This window comes from Caretta caretta, chromosome 8 (genome assembly GCF_965140235.1).
Source record: "Caretta caretta isolate rCarCar2 chromosome 8, rCarCar1.hap1, whole genome shotgun sequence".
Taxonomy (NCBI): Eukaryota; Metazoa; Chordata; order Testudines; family Cheloniidae; genus Caretta; species Caretta caretta.
In genome coordinates this window covers 108,198,194-108,220,976 of record NC_134213.1, presented here as the reverse complement: position 1 = coordinate 108,220,976, position 22,783 = coordinate 108,198,194, and the positions used below count along the sequence as shown (strand labels likewise).

General features: G+C 46.8%; 1 protein-coding gene across 4 annotated transcripts in view; it reads left to right on the top strand.

Moving 5' to 3' along the window:
• Nucleotides 1–12,670, top strand: part of KDM4A (lysine demethylase 4A) — a 39,326-nt gene extending 26,656 nt beyond the window's left edge. For all 4 annotated transcript variants that reach the window (XM_075131904.1, XM_075131905.1, XM_075131906.1 and 1 more), the window contains 8 exons: nucleotides 170–246; nucleotides 1,156–1,211; nucleotides 2,399–2,507; nucleotides 4,210–4,398; nucleotides 5,187–5,357; nucleotides 6,530–6,649; nucleotides 8,065–8,157; nucleotides 9,029–12,670. In XM_075131904.1, coding sequence (XP_074988005.1) covers nucleotides 170–246; nucleotides 1,156–1,211; nucleotides 2,399–2,507; nucleotides 4,210–4,398; nucleotides 5,187–5,357; nucleotides 6,530–6,649; nucleotides 8,065–8,157; nucleotides 9,029–9,169 — 956 coding nt within the window. In that variant the 3' untranslated portion in view covers nucleotides 9,170–12,670. The remainder of the gene's footprint in view (nucleotides 1–169; nucleotides 247–1,155; nucleotides 1,212–2,398; nucleotides 2,508–4,209; nucleotides 4,399–5,186; nucleotides 5,358–6,529; nucleotides 6,650–8,064; nucleotides 8,158–9,028) is intronic.
• Nucleotides 12,671–22,783: the final 10,113 nt, after the last annotated feature.

Sequence of the window (22,783 nt, the reverse complement as noted above, 5' to 3'; positions counted from 1 at the left end):
ACGGCCTTGTGAATGGTGGGGCAAGGGTGGTGTATGAGCAAACCTGAGGTGTATGGAACCCTCACGTGGGGATTGTGAAGTGGAGCCAAGGGCTGTAATTTTCATATTCCCTCTTTGACCTCCAAGGTGAGAGATCTGTAAGATTAGGCCAGTGCTGTTTCCATTATAGGTTGTTATGGTGTGTCCCCTGACAAGGCCACTGAAGACTGGATGTGCTCCAGGTGTACAGCCAATGCTTTAGAAGAGGTAAGAAAATTGCTTGTACAAGCCTCACTTCACTTTCTCTTTAAGGACTCAGGAGGATCCTATTAGTCGGGTATCCAAGCTGTGGGGAGCCCATGGGAGGGCAGGGGGAAAGGTGAGATGAAGGCTAGTTACAGAGCTCTTCCTGAAATCTTGCGTTGTGCCATGTCTGCTCCCCTTTTGTGGTAAGGCTGTAATTTAGAGAACACCTCCAGAGTGTAATTCTCTTCCATTTGGCCTTTTGATTTAATGTCTTCTGGCTTAAAGAACCAGCTGCCCAGTGCAGTGATTCAGGCTGTGGTGGTCAGAAATGGAGAAGGGAAGTTCTGCAGGAATGTGGTGGTCTCTCCTTGTATATGACGCCTTCTGCTCTACAAAATGCAGCTAACTTGTTGCTTAGCTGTGGCTGCAGTGGGAGAGGATACTGAAATCTAACTCATTGAGGAGGAAGGTGGCTCAGAGTAGAGGGGTTCTTTCAGAAAGTGTCATGGGCTCTCCACCAATAGAGTGGACCGCTACATCTCTTCCAGGGGCCAGCCCCTTGAATTGCATCCACCAGCTGGTTTGTTCCCAGCTTCAGCTATGCCGAGTTGGGAAAGGATTTTGTTTCTCTGGTCTGAGCTCACAACATTGGCTCTCAGTATTTTTCCCACCCATCTTCAGAGTAGCTCTCCTTAGTTTACTCCACCTCTGAGTATCTAGAGAACTATGAGGTGGGTCCATTTCTCAAAAGCAGAAGCCAGTTGATAACTCTTAATTAGGCTGTCCTCTGCAAAGTAATTGTATCTGTGGGGCTAATTGGCAACAAAGAGCTATTCCTCTAAATATGTGTTGTCACAGTGAGGCTCTCTGGCACAAGCTTACTGCTTCATTGACAGATAACATGGTTCCTCATTTTCTTCTTTGTGGCAGGACTGCTGCTTGTGTTCATTACGAGGAGGCGCACTGCAGAGAGCCAATGACGACAAGTGAGTATTCCAGCTTTTTCATTCTCTGTGGAGCAGCTTTTCTTGTAAGGTTGTTAAAAGTGCATTGCTTAGTGTGAGTGTGCTGCAGGGATGATGTCGTGTCCAAGGGCATCTGCCAGATGGATTGACAGGATGGATGCAGAGGGTTGTAAACATATATAACATAGTTCAGGATGTGACCACATGGTGCCTTATGCACCAGGACTTGGGTGAGTGGTGCAGTATCACAGAAACCCACAGCCAGTCACTGACTTCCCAGGGAGTTCCCCATCCCAAGGTGGTGATAGCTATTAACTGTGAAGTTTCTTATTAATTAAAATTGTCTTTGGTTCCCAGAGCCACCTCGGGGGCCAGGAACTCTGAATACCAGGGTACAGAGAGATCATGCCCCATACAGCAACCAAAGGCTCCACATACCTCATCTCTGCCAGTAGACTGTCTAAATTTACACTGCTAGTGTCTTCAGCTTGGGGCTTGGCTGGAGGCGTCTGCATCACAGGACAGCCACAAAGCTTCCTTTACTTTTCCCAAACGACACTTCACTGACTTGGGGAGGTGGGGCCCTCCTGCAGTGCAGCATGTTCTGGCTCAAGGCTGACTTGGGCAGCTGCAGCATGTGCGACTGTTAATGGACAAGGACACAGATGAACTTGGCTGGTATGTCTAAAGTTCTCGGATGCAAAATACATTGGTATTTAGTATCCAAACCTTAACTTGCAATGCCAAGGCGTAAACTATGGGAACTTGGCCTGAAGACTCTGGGAGTGGCCTTTGACCTCTAGGTCACTGTTTCAAAACCAGGTCAGTAGTGACTGTAAATAGTTATCTGACAGGTCTGTGGCCTGAGTGAAACAAGCTTGTAGGGCACATGTGCCTGCAGCATAAATACCAGCAGCACAAGTCTCACTCAGTCGCTCCCTTGTTCACTTCAGTGGAAAGGCCAAGAACTAAATGGAATGAAGTCTAGTTTTGCTCCTAGATGTCTCCTTTATCAGGGCTAGTGTGAGGGAGGCTTATACTACTTGAGCTCCAGTCTGCTGTATGGTTCAACAAAGGACTTCATTCTTAGGGCTGGAGGGATTGCCAATCTGCTATGCTTCGTTAACACTAAACTGACTTAAATTCTCAACTGTCTTTTTCTTCCGTGTGTACTGATTTTTTTTTTTTCTCATCTCCAATTCTGGCAGGTGGGTCCATGTGATGTGTGCTGTAGCTGTACTGGAGGCAAAATTTGTGAATATTGCAGAGCGCAGTCCAGTGGATGTTGGCAAAATCCCTCTGCAGCGCTTCAGACTGGTAAGACATCTGGGATTCACTGTTAGGCTTATTGGTTTCATTGAAGTCCTATCTGTGGGGTCTTCTAGTCTCCTCCTGAAGGAGACAACTTCCCTCTATTAAATAGAGGTCTGAGAAAATCTGAACTCTGATGGTTGGGAGGTGGTTTGTTAAATAAATCCAGTTAGAGTACTCCCTACTCTCTGAAACCTAGCTTTGTTCTTGGGTATTAACACAGAGCATGATAATTACTTGAAGTTAGAATTAACAAAGGGGTCAGTATGGAGTCTTGTTATAGTTTAGCTAGTGATTTGAATTGCATAATACAGTAATACGTTGGTATCTTATGCAGGAATCTCTAGGCACTTTAAATAAAATAAAAGCTGGGTCTGTTTAGCTTGTCTACAAACTCAGTTTAAGGAATGTTAGACTCCCCCTTCCTCCTCTTCTATCTAAAGGAGTGAGTTTCCCGCAATCCAGAAGGAGAGAACTGAGCTTTGTATGGTTATATCGCATCATACCTTGCTATTAACTACCCAAGCCTGCGATCCAGTGCAGCACTAGCAGAAGAAATGGGGTGGGATTTGACCAGTGGACTTGGAGCCTCTGGAAAAGCAGCATAATAGAGGGGAGACCACTGCCAAGAGCGTTCTCAGTCATTGAAGAGTCTGAGATGACCGCGATAAGCCTATTCTGCACGAGTCCTTGCTAACTGGCCTGAGTCCTGGGCGGCTTTATCATTTTTAGTGTTCTCTCTTTAAGGATTTCTACAGTCTAGCCACTCCATGAGTCTCAGACTGATGGAAGTAGGAGAAGGTGCAAATACTTAATGCCTAGTCCTTATATATTTTCATCAGCTGATCTCAAAGTGCTTCACAATCATTTAATTTATTCTCAAAACCCCTGTACCTAAAAATATGACAATGAACTGAACCACTTTGTTGTTAAAAAAAAAAAAAAAAAAAACACCTTCAGTATTTCGGGGCAAACAAGGTGAGAACTATTAAATAAAAAGCTGTATGTTGACTTTAGCTGTAAGATATGGGACTTCCTGGCTGGCACGACTAATTTTTAGAAATACTTACATTTTAGAGCCTTTTCCTCCATTTGCTCAATCCTGCTCTAAAGATATAAACCAGTGTTTGTGACATCCATCAGTTACGCCAAATCTGCTGGCCCAAATCTAGCTTTCTGCCTTTAGGGTAAGGGTATGGAATCTGCATCTGTACAAATTCTACTCAGTTCTCCTCCCTTCTGAAGTTCTGTCTCTGGTTCTGTGAAATCCTTTGGGGTATAATGTTACTCTAGGCCTCTGGCCTGTTTCTGTCCTTGTATAACTACAGGCAGGAGTTGCAGTGGGCCATTGACTTTTGTCATTGCTGAAATGTGGTAGAATGACTCGTGTCCAGGTCACCTTCCCTTGCAGACATTTCAGTTCAATGTTTTGCTGTTAAGCTTGTTGGATTGGTATATTATGAACACTTAACTTTTTTGCCTGTGTCCCTGTTTGTAACTCCTGAGATTCCTGCCCGGTTATGAAATAAAACAAGTGCCCTTCTCTCTCTAGACTATGATAAAGCATGGTGCCTTTCTGGGATAAAGAGTAGTTGCAATAATGTAGTAATGAAAAAAGGTATTTCTAGTAACACCTGGGGAGCCTGTCAGTCTTCTGTACTTGGGGAAAGCCAGTGCTGAGCAGTAATCTGTAGTTTCCTGTCTGCAGAAATGCATCTTCTGTAAGAAGCGGAGGAAGAGAATTGCAGGTTGCTGTGTGCAGTGCTCTCATGGTCGCTGTCCTACGTCCTTTCATGTCAGCTGTGCTCAAGCAGCTGGAGTCATGATGCAGCCTGATGACTGGCCATTCGTTGTCTTCATTACCTGCTTTAGGCATAAGATTCCATCCCAGGCAGAGGTGAGTATTTGGGACACAACTAGGATTTGTTCTGGAATAGGCCAGAGTATCAAGGGAAACTGGAAAAGCTTTTGGCTGTGCTAGAGAGATAAGGTGGATGAGTTAATGTCTTTGACAGATTCATACCAATAAAAGAATTCCCTGTGCATTTTGGCCAGCATAGTCTAATGACCTTGGCTCCCATCCCATGCCAAGAGCTGAGCCCTGATGTTAGTCCTGCTGCTGACTGCATATGACCTTCAGCCGGTCACTTTTCCCTAGTTTCTATAAAGTGACTGAGAACCACCTCCCCCCTGGAGCTGTTGTGAGAAGGAATAGCTAACATGTGTGTGAAGTAAGTGATACTAATGTGCAGAGTTAGTATTGGGATCCCAGTGGAATGTCCTGTTCTGTTGACCAACCAGTGGATAATGTTCCCATGTAGCCCTTCTGCCAAATGAACTGCAGTATTCTGCTCGAGATGGGCCTGTAGAGGGCTTGCTGCAAAGTCCTCAAACTGTCTTGAGGAACCTACTCTAAAGACGGAGCGCTTGTAAGTCCCTAGGTGGCCTGAGCTATGCACTGCACTGTCTTGGTCGCTGCCGCTGACTGGTTTGGTTTTTAAGCATTTAAAGCACTCTGGGGGAAAACTCTTTTAAAGATTGACTTCAGATCACTGGTGGATCCTACGTTCAATTAAGAACTCTTGGCAGCAATGTAGTTCTGTCTCTTATCTGCCAAGGCCCATGTTCAGTACCAGTATACTGACCTTCATTTTAGCTGTCTAACAAGAGCTCTTCTCCTCTCAGCGAGCTAAAGCTGCTCTTCAAGATCTCTCAGCTGGCCAAATGGTAATCAGCAAGCACAAGAATGGTCGTTTCTATCAGTGCGAAGTGGTCAGTCTTACAAAGGAAACCTTCTATGAAGTCAACTTTGATGATGGCTCCTTCAGCGACAACCTCTATCCAGAGGACATTGTGGTATGTTGTGAAATAAGGGAGCTACTCCACTAGAGGGCATGTGGTACAAGGAAACTGCATCACCATTGTGGGAGCAAATGTGTCTGTCTGCTAACATCTCTAGGGGGTTAATGACAGCTCATAAGGAGGGAAGTACTCTCATCTGAGCAAAGAATTTCTTACAGCTTTTTAGATTTTTTTCCCGCTTAAAAACCTGTTGTTGTCTAATTTAATGCTTTGGTTGCAAAGTGCCTGTATTGATCTTCTTTCAGACTTATGAACAGTTGTATTCATTAAAAAGAACAGGAGTACTTGTGGCACCTTAGAGACTAACAAATTTATTAGAGCATTAGCTTTTGTGGGCTACAGCCAACTTCATCGGATGCATAGAATGGAACATATAGTAAGAAGAAATATATATACATACAGATAAGTTGGAAGTTGCCATACAAACTGTGAGAGGCTAATTAGTTAAGATGAGCTATTATCAGCAGGAGAAAAAAACTTTTGTAGTGATAATCAAGATGGCCCATTTAGACTGACAAGAAGGTGTGAGGGTACTTAACATGGGGAAATAGATTCAATATTGTCATGACCCAGCCACTCCAGTCTCTATTCAAACCCCAGAAAAGAACAGGAGGACTTGTGGCACCTTAGAAACTAACAAATTTATTAGAGCATAAGCTTTCGTGAGCTACAGCTCACTTCATTGGGTGCATTCAAACCCAAGTTAATGGTATCTAGTTTGCATATTAATTCAAGCCATGTGGCTAATACGCAGGGCTGGGTGGTGGGGTGGTGAAGGGCAAATGACAAGGCAATTCATTTGCACAGTTGTCACTGAGGGTGCAGATGGTGTTCAGGGTCTCTGTAATGAGCTGAGCCAGGAGAAGGAAAGGATCCAAGAAGCTTGACTTTGAAATTGCAGACCATTTGAAATAGCTGGGAGCAGGAAACACCCTGTGTTTGTGAACTAATGGTTTAGTTGTGGAACCCTGTGGCTCAATTTCCCTGTCTCTAGGTGGTAATATGCACCTATCTCAAGGGCTGTTCGTAAGGTGCTTTGGTACTCTGATGGAAAGCCCTCTAAAAATTGGATGGATCTCTGGGCCTGCTGAATCTTTATGCAAATATAAAGAAGTTGTTACTGCTCACTTCTCCACATCTCCCGACTTTCTTTCTTGTCCCATCAGAGTCGAGACTGTCTTCAGCTGGGTCCTCCTGCTGAAGGAGAGGTCGTGCAAGTCAGATGGACAGATGGGCAAGTTTATGGAGCCAAATTTGTGGCATCACATGCCATCCAGATGTACCAGGTACCGAGCTCCTACTCCTTACCGCTGCCCTCCACCTCTCACTATTTAGATAAAATGCTCATCACAGTAGTCTCTAGACATCTCCCCACTGTCTATTTTAGAAGACCTTTTGTAGAACTGTGGTACTACTGGCAAACCAAGTCCTAGGACCCTCTTTAACTCCTGCAATTAAATCCACTCCGGAAGGGTTGGGGGCGGTTATGGGGTTTGTTCCTGGTATATTGGAAGGAAAGCTGCATAGAGAAGAGATTATATTTTTATGGCAGTAAAAATCTAAGCCTTTAGTCTGGATGGAGCATAAATGCTGAATAACTGGGTGCTGAGGACCCTGCTCTAGCCTAGATGTCCTTGGTGACCCACCGTTTTATAGCCAGGTACAGATGTGTGGGCTATTCATCCCTTCCCTTCTGCACTAGAAATACAGATCCGTGGGATATACAGAGAAGTGATTCCATGCAGCGGGTTGTAGGAAAAAGTGGCATCTAGTCAGTGTCTGCACCGTGAGCTAAGCCCTTCTGCCACCCCCCTCAGCAGTGAGTCCTGCGAGTGCGACTGTTGAGCTTCCAGATGTCCTGGGGGTCATGCTGAGCCTGCACAATATGGGCAGGTTCAGACTCGGGTGTGAAAAGAGCCTCGGAGCACCAGCAGCGCCCACTGAAATCAGCAGCATTAGGGGTGGCTCATCACCTCTGAAACTCAGGCTGCTTCTAACTGGCTGCCTAGCTGTAGGCACCAATGTTCCCTCTAATTTTTATCAGGCCGTGTGCGCAAACTATTTCTTCCATGCCACTGCCAAAGCGCCCAAAAAAAAAAAAGCCGGAGCGCACGCGATGTTTCGCGGGGTTTAAAATCCGTGTGCATGCGTGCACAGCTTAGAACCGTGGTAGGCGCCCGTATTTGAAAATGGGCCCCAATATTTAAGCTCCTGTAACTGAATCTGGCTGAAGCAAAGTTTTATTTACAAAAAAAACCTTGAATTTTAGAGTACTCGTGTACACCTTGCCCTAGTCTCCCAACCCTGCTGCTCAGGTAATATCCAGAGTGGCATTGAAGCACCCAGTTTGCCTGATGAGTAAAAATCCCCAGTGAGGGGCTGGCTTATTGCAAAGTGTTGAGAATATTCCTAAAAATGGTCATTCCCTTGACCCTAGGCAGATTGGGCCGTGCAACTTCCTGCTCCGCTCAGGATTATTGCTTGTATAAAGTCTGTTCCCAGTACTAGATATAAAACTAGCTGCTGCTATCCCCCCCTCATTTACACATGACCCCATGCTATGCCAGAAAGTACACGTATATTGAAAGCTTTCATTATGGAAGCTCACTTAGAGAGCCGGGAACTGAACAGGGAGACTCTGTAGTAGTGTGGGGGTCTGGCTCTTGTGACTTCGGGCAGTACAGTATGATTTGTGTGTTAGGTGGAATTTGAAGATGGATCCCAGCTGATGGCGAAGAGAGATGATGTGTACACTCTTGATGAGGAGCTTCCAAAGAGAGTCAAATCAAGGCTGGTAAGTAGTGGGGGTGTGCATACGTACTAAATGTCCACTACATAACCGTGATGTCCACGTGGCTTCCCCTGAGAGTAGCCTGCCTTCATGGGAGCAAACCCATTGAAGTGCACAGCAAGGGCACTGCAAGGTGAGACTTGCTCTGGGAGTTTGTTTGCTGTCTATTCCTTGGCTGATCTCTCTCTTTCTGTAGATACATTACTTCAGCTCACCTCTAGCTGAGGTCTGTAGCCCTTCATTGCGTGCTAACTGACAATTTATGGGACTTAAATAGTGAAATCCTGCCTCTCTGAAATAGTGAGGTACACCAGGAAGTGCCTTGGTGTCCTTGGCCTGTATCGCTCCAGTAGGCCTCACATAGTAAGGCATTAGCTCCACGACCATTCACAACCCAGGTGCATTGCTGACCTGAGAGACAGGTCCTGTGCACCCATCTGACCTAGCTCAGTTGCAACACTCGTTAATAAGCATGCAGTGTGTCTGAGTCCAGGAAGGATAGGGTGGGACGTTCATGCTGAGTGGGTGTTTAAATCTGCCTGTCTCAGTAGAGCAGAGCATACTGCAGACGTCCCGGGTGTTTAGTTTGATCTTTGAACTGACTCCTTTAAGTCTCCTTCACGCTTGGCATTGAGCTAGAATCCTTTGGCCCTCAGTGGTGTTTGCCCATTAATAATTTCAGTGGGTCTAGTGACTGCAGGTTTGTTAAGCTGTTTCTCTCTCCATGCAGCAGTGTCACTTGGGCTTGTACATAACAGTCCCAGCGCCCCATGCCCCAAGCGATTTCTCTGCCATGTGGGACCGCTTGTAGGTGAGGGGTAATGAGTTAATCTGAATGGCGCTGTGGGTGTCTAACCCTGCTTTACTCTTGCAGTCAGTAGCTTCAGATATGCGCTTCACAGAAATCTTCACAGAGAAGGAGGTCAAACAAGAGCGGAAGAGACAAAGAGTGATCAACTCACGCTATCGGGAGGATTACATTGAACCTGCACTGTACCGGGCCATCATGGAGTAAGCACTGCCTATGGTAGAGAAGGAGAGATGCCAGCCTCCCAATGGATTCTAACACTCCAGTGCAACAGAGGCCAAACTTGGACATTTCAAATCCATGGGTTTTTTTTAAAAAAGGAAGCTGATACTGTACCCTGCAGTAGCTGAAAGGAGATGGTTGGATGGTGGAACCGTTCAGCGTTGCAACAGTGGGTGGATGCCTGCCTGCAGGCTCCTCACCTGAAGTTGTCTCCACCAAACAAAGATCCAGCAAGCCAGCTTGGGAGTTCTGCCTTCCGCAGCTTATCTCCTCAAACAGTCTTTTTGTTTCTTCTTGTCTGAGCCAAAATTGACAGGTGGCAAACTCTTCTGGGGACTTCACCCAGGAATCTTGGCAGCTGCAGGAGGATACAAAGTGTGTTATTTTTGTTGAATAATGTTCCTGATTCTGGGAGTCTCTCCCCAATGGCCACGCCTGCACCGAGCAGGCAGTATTACTGGTGCTTGACATTGAACCTCTTTTTATATTTATACCTGTGTGTTTTGTCTGGAGCAGCTTCAGTTTCTTCTTTCTCAGCATCTCCCCTCTGAGGGTGGAGCCTCAGGCTGTGCAGAGCCAAGTGGATTGGAGGCGTTTGTGTGAAGAGATGAAATGTGAAAATCAAATCCTATTGGATGAGCTATTTAACTCTCTATTTAGTTTTTTGTTCTGATTTTGATATTTTGAGACTTACTCGTGTTTAACTGTAATGGTCTGTGCCTACGTATAAATAGGAATCTGTCTGGAGCCTCCTGCAGTGCAGCCCTCTAACAAGAATGTTCATTCAGCCCCCAAAGAGTACTTGAGTGTACACTTCACTAAGGCAATAAAGTCCAAAGGGTCCTCCCTGGAGAGCCAAACACCACAGTATTGGAGATGACAGGGCAGCAGTATTTGTAGCAATCCAGCAGCTTGTCTGTGGCCATGCTGCCACAGGCTCTTACCTAGGATAATTAGATCTGAGCATAGGACCCAGTTACAAGATGCACTGAACTGTACTTGTTAATGAATGGTGGCGTAGTGCCACTCAGAAGCTGAAGTACTGCCACGTTGTTCTGTCTGGCCACAGCTGGTAGAGCATCTGTTTTTAAATCCTGTGTAGAGCATTAATTGGCCACACTCTTAGTTGCATCGGAGAGACTTGACTATCCCAACAATGGAAAGCTGTCAGTTCAGGAGCCATGCATTGCGTGCATCCTGAAGATGTTCTGACATGCTCCTAGTAAAGCATTAACAAGTTAAAGCAGCAATTGTATAAGGATGTGGGGCTTTCCCACCCCCTGGGAAAGGGATTTTAGACTGTGGGCAGACTGGCTGCCTTCCAGCTGAATGGAGTGACTTGGGTAGTTTCCCTTTGAGAAAAACATCGTACAGATGTACTCAGTTATTTTCTTTTAATCCTCTTCACTGACACAGACCCATTGCTGTAGTAAAGGGACCTTGTATACACAAGACCCTGATTTATAGCAGTTTCCTCTTTGTTTAAAAAAGAACACTATAAACCAAATTATTTTGAAATCTGGTGCATCAATTTGTGATTAGCAATAAAATGTAGTGTTGTGCAGTGACTTTTTATTACTTTGCTGATTAAGAGTCAAACAACAGGCTTTTTTGAAAAATGATCCTCTGTTTATACCAAAACTCGTCTGGGATCAGGATGCTGATGTGACTAGTGACAATACAAATTTCTAGTGCTCAGGCTTGCTCTTGTGTCCTTCTCTTACAATGTGTGGGAGAAGCCCCTGTCAATCAGCATTTGGACAGATTCCTGAAAGGGACAGGGCCTTCACTTCCCAGTAACTTAATTCATTATGGTTGGTTTCAAATGATGATGAATCATTCTGGTGAGCATTGGAATTGCTAACATGTAGAACTGGGACATTGTGAAATTGTCACAGTATCTGCAAGCGTGCAGGGTTATGAAACGAGAATCTGTTAGAGCTGCAAGTAGACAACTCCCCTCCTTTCGTTAGCCACAAGAAATGGCATCAAAAGGAAACTGCCAGCATCTCTCTGAATCTGCCCTCTAGTCTTCTAATGTACCTGGGATTCACTTTAATTCCCTCTAGACTGAATGCTGTCCTGTTCATCACTGGAAAATCTATTCTCTATTCTGCTTCCCCACCCCCAAAAAGTTACCAGTTTAGCTGTCTGGATGATGTACAGGCTTCCTACCCAATCTGCTATATTACCTGCATGGACTGAGTTTCCATTCTAGGGGGTGATACTACATGTCTGGTATAAATACCTATCTACAAAGAAGGCTCCCACCCTAAAATGACAATGTAGTGCAAGGCAGCTGGGCTTGTCCTGCAAGCGTTCCAGTTCAGTTACGCCATGCTTTGTCACCTGCCGCTCCCAGGACTGAGTGACTTTCAGGAGAGTTTCTATGCTCGGTGTTAGTTCTGGTCAGGGAGCTCTGACTTGATGTGACCCAAAGTGTTCTCTGTAAACAGACTTCAGACTGAGGGTCTTGTCGGCTGTCTGCACTGTCTTGGAAACCACTGCCATCCTTGCTGAGTTTCCTGCATCATTGGTTAAAGGAAGATTGTCCCATTTCTCATAAACTACATTGTTAAATGTAGTTAAATAAACATATGTAGATGTAAATCTCATTTCAGGGAGTCCATATAATTTTTTGACTCCAAGTAAAATCTTTAAATTTTAGACCAATTCTGTAGGCACATCCATTAATGTGCTTAAAATATAAGGGGCAGAAAATTCCCTTCCTCTGGATTCCTTCCAATCTCAGGACAAGTGTCATTAGGATGTCAGTTGGGCAGGTGCTTTTGGAATATATTTAAAATAGGATGTTACTTCTAGAAAAGTCTTCAAAACACAAATGTTGATGCTAATCCACCCCGCAGGGAAGCTCTGGGTGAGAGCTATTCATTCGCTCCATTTGCTGTGGCATTGCAGATCATGGGCTGCCTCCCCTCATGCTAAGTCTGATTTTTGGCTCAGGGTGGAGTCTTCGCAAACTGTAGAATGGAACTGCCTGGATGTAATCCTGGGAAAGATTGGCAAATCAGTTTTCCTTTTCCTTTTTAGAACTAGGAAGCAAGTGGCCTGTTTTGCGAACTACTTATTGTAGATCCCTCTTTGTCTCCAGACTTCTAGGAGAACTCCTGATCCACAAGCAGGGCCTTCTGACAGGCAGGGAAAGTAGTTTCAATGGTTACACCCATTTTCTAAGATCATCCTTCCCAATTTCTGAATGAGACAGAGCTCCGATCTGGGGCTAAATGAGTTCTGTATTGGCATGATCAGGGATGCCTGGGATGAGAGGGGTCTCGCCCTTCTCTGGCCACCCAGCCTGAGGCTTCCATATGTATCTACAGTTCCCATGCGCCACTTGGGCTCCTGTTGTCTGACCTGTCTACAGCTGTGCTTTGTTTTTTTTAATGCGAACATGGGGAGAAATAAGACTCCAGCAGCCTCTGTATTTTTAATTTGATCTAGTAATAAACATAATTAACTTCAAAACAGAGAATCTCTGGACTGATTTTAAATCTTTAACAATTTTACTTGGAAATCCTCACAAGGCTTTTAATTTGTCTAGTCTTACTACCTATTAACCTCCTCCTAATCCTCCATTACACCCTCTCCTTGCATGTCTGTCCAGTGGTCACATGACAATTTGGGTACCTTCAGTAAGAATGGGTGGTGGTTGCTGCCATTCCGGGGTTCATTCAAACTGCACTATGATCAAAGAAGCTAAAGGTAGGGACGAAAGCTGTGTACCCTTAACAGTTCACCACTGTCTGGGGTTTTTTTTGTTTTTCCTGGAAGAATAATACAATGAGACGAGATTCATTCTGCCATTGTTGTAACCAGTTCAGAATCCAATATGCTGGTAAAATGCTTAGTTTTATTTAACATATGAGTAAGTTATTGTGGTCTCCAAAGCCTCTTTTCTTACCTGCCATCTCCACCCCTCAGCAAAAGGGAACCAGTCACTCAGCCCAAGCTGTTCAGCAGTCTCCTTCCTCGGGAGCAGTGTGCCTAAGCACCATGCTGGGCAGCCAGCAGGAAAGGCCCTCTGAATGCTGGAACAAACAACCCAGTTCTTTGAGTGATTGCCCATGTCTCTTCCACTGGAGATGCGTGCACACCTCATGCACAGTTGTTAGAGAACTCCCCCCACGTGGTACCTGTTGGGGTGGCTCGAGTGCTTTGTCACTACATACCCCGACGTGCTAGTATGAGGGTGGAGGTGCCCCAACCCCCTCTTAGTTCCTTCTTAACAACAGTGACCGTTGTTGAAGTACTTCCAGTCTTGTCATCTCAAGCTAGTGGTCCTCGTTCAGTGTACAATCAGATTCTTTTTTCATTGTTAGATAGAGTGCATCTGTAGGTTTTAGTTTTTACATCCTATTTGGACCAAATTTAATTCTCAGGACTGGAGTCATGCCTTGATCTCCTGGGATCAGATCCTGTCAGTTGTGTGCCAGACCGATGTTGGTCAGTGACCTACACCCCAGCTGTCTAAAATGTTTGGAAGAGCCCACATCCAGGACAAGTATCATGTTTGTAGACAGTTTAAGCCGGGGTGGGCAAACTTTGACCCGAGAGCCACATTGGGGTTGCAAAACTGTACGGAGGTCTGGGTAGGGAAGGCTCTACCTCCCCAGACAGCCTGGCCCCCGCCCCCTATCTGACCCCTCCCAGTTCCTGCCCCCTTCAGAACTCCCCACCCATCCAAACTCCCCTGCTCCTTGTCATAGAATCATAGACTATCACCGTTGGAAGGGACCTCAGGAGGTCATCTAGTCCAACCCCCTGCTCAAAGCAGGACCAATCCCCAACTAAATCATCCCACCCATGGCTTTGTCAGGCCTGACCTTGAAAACCTCAAAGGAAGGCGATTCCACCACCAGCCTAGGTAACCCATTCCAGTGTTTCACCACCCTCCTAGTGAAAAAGTTTTTCCTAATATCAACCTAAACCTCCCCCACTGCAACTTGAGACCATTACTCCTCATTCTGTCATCTGCTACCACTGAGAACAGTCTAGATCCATCCTCTTTGGAACCCCCTTTCAGGTATTTGAAAGCAGCTATCAAATCCCCCCTCATTCTTCTCTTCCGTAGACTAAACAATCCCAGTTCCCTCAGCCTCTCCTCATAAGTCGTGTTCCAGTCCCCTAATCATTTTTGTTGCCCTCTGCTGGACGCTTTCCAATTTTTCCACATCTTTGTAGTGTGGGGCCCAAAACTAGACACAGTACTCCAGATGAGGCCTCACCAATGTCGACTAGAGGGGAACGATCACCTTCCTCGATCTGCTCGCTATGCCCCTACTTATACATCCCAAAATGCAATTGGCCTTCTTGGCAACAAGGGCACACTGCTGACTCATATCCAGCTTCTCGTGCACTGTAACCCCTAGGTCCTTTTCTGCAGAACTGCTGCCGAGCTGTTTGGTCACTAGTGTGTAGTGGTGCATGGGATTCTTCCGTCCTAAGTGCAGGACTCTACACTTTTGGCCCAATCCTCTAATTTGTCTAGGTCCCTCTGTATCCTATCCCTACTCTCCAGCGTATCTACCTCTCCTCCCAGTTTAATGTCATCTGCAAACTTGCTGAGGGTGCAATCCACACCGTCCTCCAGATCATGAATGAAGATATTGAACAAAACTGGCCCGAGGACCGACCCTTGGGGCACTCCACTTGATACCAGCTGCCAACTAGACATGGAGCCATTGATCACTACCCGTTGAGCCTGACAATCTAGCCAGCTTTCTATCCACCTTATCGTCCATTCATCCAGCCCATACTTCTTTAACTTGCTGGCAAGAATACTGTGGAAGACTGTGTCAAAAGCTTTGCTAAAGTCAAGGAATAACACATCTACTGCTTTCCCCTCATTCACAGAGCCAGTTATCTCGTCATAGAAGGCAATTAGATTAGTCAGGTATGACTTGCCCTTGGTGAATCCATGCTGACTGTTCCTGATCACTTTCCTCTCCTCTAAGTGCTTCAGAATTGATTCCTTGAGGACCTGCTCCATGATTTTTCCAGGGACTGAGGTGAGGCTGACTGGCCTGTAGTTCCCAGGATCCTCCTCCTTCCCTTTTTTAAAGATGGGCACTACATTAGCCTTTTTCCAGTCGTCCGGGACTTCCCAAAATCGCCATGAGTTTTCAAAGATAATGGCCAATGGCTCTGCAATCACATCCGCCAATTCCTTTAGCACTCGGATGCAGCGCATCCGGCCCCATGGACTTGTGCTCATCCAGCTTTTCTAAATAGTCCCGAACCACTTCTTTCTTCACAGAGGGCTGGTCACTTCCTCCCCATGCTATGCTGCCCAGTGCAGTAGTCTGGGAGCTGATCTTGTTCGTGAACACAGAGGCAAAAAAAGCATTGAGTACATTAGCTTTTTCCACATCATCTGTCACTAGGTTGCCTCCCTCGTTCAGTAAGGGGCCCACAACTTTCCTTGACTTTCTTCTTGTTGCTAACATACCTGAAGAAACCCTCCTTGTTACTCTTAACATCTCTTGCTAGCTGCAAGTTCAGGTGTGATTTGGCCTTCCTGATTTCCCTCCTGCATGCCTGTGCAATATTTTTATACTCTTCCTTGGTCATTTGTCCAATCTTCCACTTCTTGTAAACTTCTTTTTTGTGTTTAAGATCAGCAAGGATTTCACTGTTAAGCCAAGCTGGTCGCCTGCCATATTTACTATTCTTTGTACACATCAGGATGGTTTGTCCCTGTAACCTCAATAAGGATTCTTTAAAATACAGCCAGCTCTCCTGGACTCCTTTCCCCCTCATGTTATTCTCCCAGGGGATCCTGCCCATCAGTTCCCTGAGGGAGTCAAAGTCTGCTTTTCTGAAGTCCAGGGTCCGTATTCTGCTGCTCTCCTTTCTTCCCTGTGTCAGGATCCTGAACTCGACCATCTCATGGTCTCTGCCTCCCAGGTTCCCATCCACTTTAGCTTCCCCTACTAATTCTTCCCTGTTTGTGAGCAGCAGGTCAAGAAGAGCTCTGCCCCTAGTTGGTTCCTCCAGCACTTGCACCAGGAAATTGTCCCCTACAATTTCCAAAAACTTCCTGGATTGTCTGTGCACCGCTGTATTGCTCTCTCAGCAGATATCAGGGTGATAGTTTGTCCACCTCTGGTTTAAGCCTTGCTCTAAAAAAGATGGAGCAAGGAGACTTGTATCTCCTTGCTCTCCATCAGCACTGTTGGGCTCAGAGTGGGCTCCAAGCAAGGCACCATGAGTACAGAGTATGCCTCCTGAGACATCTCTGGCACTGTGTCCTCGCGTCCCCGGGCGATGCTCTGGAACTGCTCCCTACGAAGCCAGTCAGGACTCTGGGGAAGTCTCCTCTCCGGGAGCAGCCTGTCTGCAGGACACACAGCTCACCCAGCTTCCACCTTCCTGGGTCTGACCTTGGAGCATTCAGCCTCCTCTGCCCCTCCGTGCGCTTCCCACAGCGAGTCCGCCCAGGCGGGCTCCTGGGGAAGCCAGAGGGTCCTGCCCCCCAATGCCGCAGTCAGACGTGACTCTCAGCCAGCCAGTAAAACAGAAGGTTTATTAGGCGACAGGAACATGGTCTAACACAGAGCTTGTCAGTGCAGAGAACAGGACCCTCAGCCGGGTCCATTTTGGGGGGCAGTGAGCCAGACAACCACGTCTGCCCTTCACTCCATGTCCCCAGCCAGCCCCAAACTGAAACTCCCTCCAGCCCCTCCTCCTCTGGGCTTTGTCCCTTTCCTGGGCCAGGAGGGCACCGGATTCCTTTGTTCTCCAACCCTTTAGCTCTCACCTTGCAGGGAGGAAGGGCCCAGGCCGTCAGTTGCCAGGAAATAGGGTGTTGGCCATTCTCTGTGTCCAGACCCCTGCACACACCTGCCCTCTAGGGCTCTGCAACGATCATACACTCTTATCCCGCCACCTAGATAGATAAGAACTGCAGAGGGGAAACTGAGGCACCTCCACACTATTCAGAGGAAACATTAAGAACAGTTTTGTCACATCTCTCACCCTGTTGAGACCAAACTGAGCAGGGTCACTTTAGTCGGTGGCCTGGGGAAGTTCGAAGCCACCAACATTCCCATGGATGCCCCAGCATCTCTCCCATTCCTTGGTGGGAGTTACACCAGGCCTTTCCAGTTTCACGCCCTCCCTTAGGTCGGGGTGGTCGATAGCACTCGCATGCCGCATGTTGGAAGGTTTATGCAGCCTGTGCCCTTTTGCCACCCCAAAACCCCCAGGGGTCAAACTGGGATCAGGTCTTCTCCCAGCGCTTCAGTCTGGAGGGCTGCAATTCGGGCTCTCTTAGTTAAGAGCCCCCTCTTGACCTGGGCCACATACTGTTCACTTACAGAACTAGCATGGAGACATCCCTTTCTCAACAACCTTGTCTCCCCAACAAGCTGGCCAAACACAGCCACTTGGTTATAGGACGGTATACCTTTCTTAACAGCTTTCACTCCATCTGAGACCTTCTCAAAGCTCTCCACACTGGATCTTTCAACAGGAGAGTCAGTGGATCCATTCACAACTGAAAATTTCTGGCTGTTAGGAACTGAAGCTTTCTTGCTTAAATCACTTTCACACCCTTCAGCTGCAGTAAACTGCTTGCAAAGACTCCATGAGGATTCCTTTCCCTAGGGGCTTTTCTATGCAATAAATCACCCTTCACAGAAATTCTGCTCTTACCCTTTTTACCTAGGGCTTGCTCTAGAGAAACACTTTCCTGAGCAACAATAGACTTTCTGGGTCTCATTTACATCCAGAATTACCTCTGGCCCGTCTGGCGGATTCCTACACAATCCCCTTTCAGGCAAACTTACAGACTTCCTAGATAAAAGGTCAGAAGCATTCTCCTTCCCTTTGCCACACACAAGTTCAGGAATCTTTTCCTTCTTGCTATAGGCTTCCACACCCTCAGTAGGTAACACAATCACATCACCTTCATGCTCTCCTTGTGCCCTGGCTAGGATCTCACCCTGATTAGACACAGTTGCTACACCCTTTCCCAACAACACACTAGCAACAGGCAAAATACAAGCATCAGAATTGTCCGGTCTCTGGGATTTTACATAGACACTAACTGGATGCGACCTAGTTACAGGGCCATTCTCCCGAGCAGACACAAACTTAGGACCCTTCCCCTCCTGGGCTTTAGCTGAATCCAGAACCAGCTCTGAGACAACTGCACGACCCTCAACCATCACAGGCTGAAAGGCCCCTTCTGTCTGCTCCACAGACGAAGAAGAACCAGACACCCTTTCTCCTTTCCCAGACACACAGCTTGGGATCTCATTCCCCTGGTCCCAGCACACAGGGCTGGTCACAGACAACTGCTTGGAGACCGGGGTAGCTCCCACCCTGGGCAAGTCAACACCCCTAGCAGACACAGGCACGTTTCCCTGGCAGCGTAGGAAGCGTTGCTGTTGGTACTGGCAACTGTGGTCCCCATGCCAGCTCTGCAAGAGCATGCAGTACCGAGGCCGGTTCCTGTACCGAGGAGGCCGGTACGTTCCAGGCACAAGCCACCATTAACATCCCCAGTACCACCATCTCTGGGTTCAGCTAACCTATCTCCTGTCCACACTAGTTCTGCTCCACCAGGAGACTGATCCGCTTCATTAGATGTGTAAAAGGATTTGTGCCTTGTAGCAGATGGGAAGCTTCTCCTCCATCTGAGCCGGGGGCGGGGGAGGGTCCATGGATGTCACAGCAGTTGGCACATCACAAAAGGCAATGGCCTGTGCAACCAGGGGGGCCCCCACCACCACACCAGTGGCCTTTCTGGGCCCTGTGGGGTGTCCCGTCCCCTACAAGGACATCTTACCTGTCTGAGATGACTTCCTTAAAGGTGCACTGAGATCAGCACCACGCACCATGTTCTCTAACATCCAGTACCAGGACCTAGTCACTGGAAATTGCTCAGACAGCTCAACCATGGCAAGAGGCAGACCAGCCATTGCCTCAGCATCCTGGTGCATCTTCTTCCTCCTCACCGGACAAGGCTGTAGAATTGATGAGTGATTCACCACCACCAGAGGATTACAAGACTCACCAAGAATTGCTTAAGAGGGTGGCCTCAGTTTTAGATGTTAAAGTGGAAGAGGTCTGTAGGAAATGCCAAGACCTAGTGGACATTTTAGCATTTGTAGGGCCCTACCGAGAGGCACTTCGAAATAACAAAGAATTTCTGGAATCGGTTAAAACGCTGGTAAGCCCCTTCTTCCTTCTCACCCATGGCTAAATGGGCAGAGGACATACTATGTCCCTTCTAAAGGCTTCGAACACTTCTACTCCCCCACCTCCAGGCTCTTTGTTGGTGATAGCAAATGAGTGGGGGAGGCATGGACACCAAGCATTGACACCAAAGAGTAACGAATCAGAGACTGGACTTGTTTGGCCATAAACTATTTGACAGGAGGCCTACAGCTAAGAATTGCTAACAAGCTCTCCTAAGTTGCTAAAACTTAGTACTCTGAGAAAACATTGTGAAGTTGAAAGGCTACCGGAGGACTTCAGGAAGGAATAAGCTTTCATGGTAGAGGAGGGCAAGCTGGTGGCAAGGACAGCTCTTCAGGATAGTTTGGCTGTGGCTGACTCAGCAGCTCGATCCATGGCATCCACCATATCTATGATGAGGTGTTCGTGGCTGCAATCTTCCAGTCTCCTTCCTGAAGTACAGCAGACATCCAGGACTTGCCATTTCAGGGACTGTCCTTTTCAGAAAAGACAGATGTCAGGCTGCATAGCCTGAAAGGTACCAGGGCAGTACTGAATTTGCTTGGAATTTACACATGGGTGACAGAGGAAGCAATTTTGGCCTTAGCAGGCTCACAAATATCAGAGCTTTATTTTTCTGTCCCAAGACCTGCAAAGAAGAAGGGGCAGGAATTACATGAGGGGACCACTCATCTGCGACGACAGGTTCCTTTCACCCAGTGTCCCGGTCTAAAAACTTGCATTTTGACAGGTTTGTCAAGGGCAGTATGCCCATACTTGCAGAACACCTTGTTCCTACCCGTATTTTTTGCCAACTGATTGTCCCACCTCCCCTGTGCTTGGATTTGCATCACATCAGATCCCTGGGTCCAAAGCATGGTGGATATGGGACATTCCCTTTCATTTGTTTCTATCCCCCCTTCTCACCCTCTTCCCCACTCTCACAAGGCCATTCTTCAGCAGGAGATCCAGTCTCTCCTGGCAGGAGCCATAGAGGAAATTCCTCTACCTCGGGGGGGGAAAGGCTTTTATTCCTGCTATTTCCTTATTCCCAAATTTTGGGATGTATAAGTAGGGGCATTGCCAGCAGATTGAGGGATGTGATCGTTCCCCTCTATTCGACATTGGTGAGGCCTCATCTGGAGTACTGTGTCCAGTTTTGGGCCCCACACTACAAGAAGGATGTGGAAAAATTGGAGAAAGTCCAGCGAAGGGCAACAAAAATTATTCAGGGAGTGGAACACATGACTCATGAGGAGAGGCTGAGGAAACTGGGGATGTTTAGTCTGCAGAAGAGAAGAATGAGGGGGGATTTGATAGCTGATTCAACTACCTGAAAGGGGGTTCCAAAGAGGATGGCTCTAGACTGTTCTCAGTGGTAGCAGATGACAGAACAAGGAGTAATGGTCTCAAGTTGCAGTGGGGGAGATTGAGGTTGGATATTAGGAAAAACTTTTTCACGACGAAAGTGGTGAAACACTGGAATGCATTACCTAGGGAGGTGGTGGAATCTCCTTCCCTAGAAGTTTTAAGGTCAGGCTTGACAAAGCCCTGGCTGGGATGATTTAGTCGGGGATCGGTCCTGCTTTGAGCGGAGGGTTGGACTAGATGACCTCCTGAGGTCCCTTCCAACCCTGATATTCTATGAAAGCAAAAGGCAGTTTCAGACCTATTTTTGGATCTAAGAATTAAATACCTGAAATAAACACAATTCCACATGGTTATCCTAACTTTCATCATTCCTTCTCTGGAACAGGGTGTCTGGTTTGCTGCCCTTGACTTAAAGAATAGTTACGTCCATGTAGTGATCCATCCAGACTCCACCGCAGGTTTCTCAGGTTCATAGTGAATGGAACTCCTTACCAATTCACAGTATTTCCATTTGCTTTATCAGCAAAGTACCTGGCCTTGATGACTCTATATCTGAGGGAACTGGAAATCAATGTTGTCATAAATATAAAGGGAAGGGTAAACCCCTTTAAAATCGCTCCTGGCCAGAGGAAAAATCCTCTCACCTGTAAAGGGTTAAGAAGCTAAAGGTAACCTCCCTGGCACCGGACCAAAATGACCAATGACGAGACAAGATACTTTCAAAAGCTGGGAAGAGGGAGAGAAACAAAGGGTCTGTGTCTGTCTGTATGCTGCTTTTGCCGGGGATAGAACAGGAATGGAGTCTTAGAACTTTTAGTAAGTAATCTAGCTAGGTATGTGTTAGATTATGATTTCTTTAAATGGCTGAGAAAGGAACTGTGCTGAATAGAATGACTATTCCTGTCTGTGTGTCTTTTTTTGTAACTTAAGGTTTTGCCTAGAGGGATTCTCTATGTTTTGAATCTAATTACCCTGTAAGGTATCTACCATCCTGATTTTACAGAGGGGATTTCTTTACTTCTATTAAAAGTCGTCTTGTAAGAAAACTGAATGCTTTTTCATTGTTCTCAGATCCAAGGATTTGGACCTGTGGTCACCTATGCAAATTGGAGAAGATTTTTACCAAACCTTTCCCAGGGGGTGCAAGGGTTGGGAGGATTTGGGAGGGAAAGACGTGTCCAAACTACGTTTCCCAGTAAACCCAGTTAGAGTTTGGTGGTGGCAGTAGAGATCCAGGGCCAAAGGATAAAATTAATTTGCACCTTGGAGAAGTTTTGACAAATGTCAAACCTTGACAAATGTGTTCCCCTCCCTGGATGACTAGTTGGTGAGGGGTCCATCCCCGTCTCAAGTGCTGTCCTGTATGGCTGCCATTCAATCCACTATCAATGCACTGGGGCTTTTATTCAATGTGGAAAATCAATTCTGAATCCTGAGCGAAGAATAGTTTCAGAGCACTCCTGGATGCTACACAAACCAGAGCGTTTCTGCCCCAGTCAAGATTCCAAATGCTCTGAGACCTTGTACTGGATCTAAAAGCATATTCCATTACTACTCTGCTCACTTCCCTCAGACTTCTGGTGCACATGGCAGCATGTACCTACGTGGTACAACATACCAAACTACATTTCAGGAGGCTTTAGGGGTGGCTACCTTGGTGTATCTCTCTTGTCAACATGGTGTAGACTGAGGTAATTTTGTCCTCCCTGGACTGGTGGACAGACCTTCAGAACGTTTGTGCAGGAGTTCCCTTCATTTTGCTGCAGCCAATGCTCGTGTTGGTCACGGATGCCTTGTCCCTGGGATGGGGAGGCATACTTCAGAACCCTGCAGACTCGCGGGTTGTGGTCCTTGCAGGATATGAGGACTCGGGGAACTACATGTTATCCATCTAGCCTATTCAGCCTTCCGTCCAAGTATTCTGGGGGGTGGAGCCCGCTAGGCTATGGCAACACTTGCAGATGTAGCGTGCCGGGAGTTAACCAGCTCTCAGAGGCAGCAGCAGGGAAAGTGCTGTCGTGT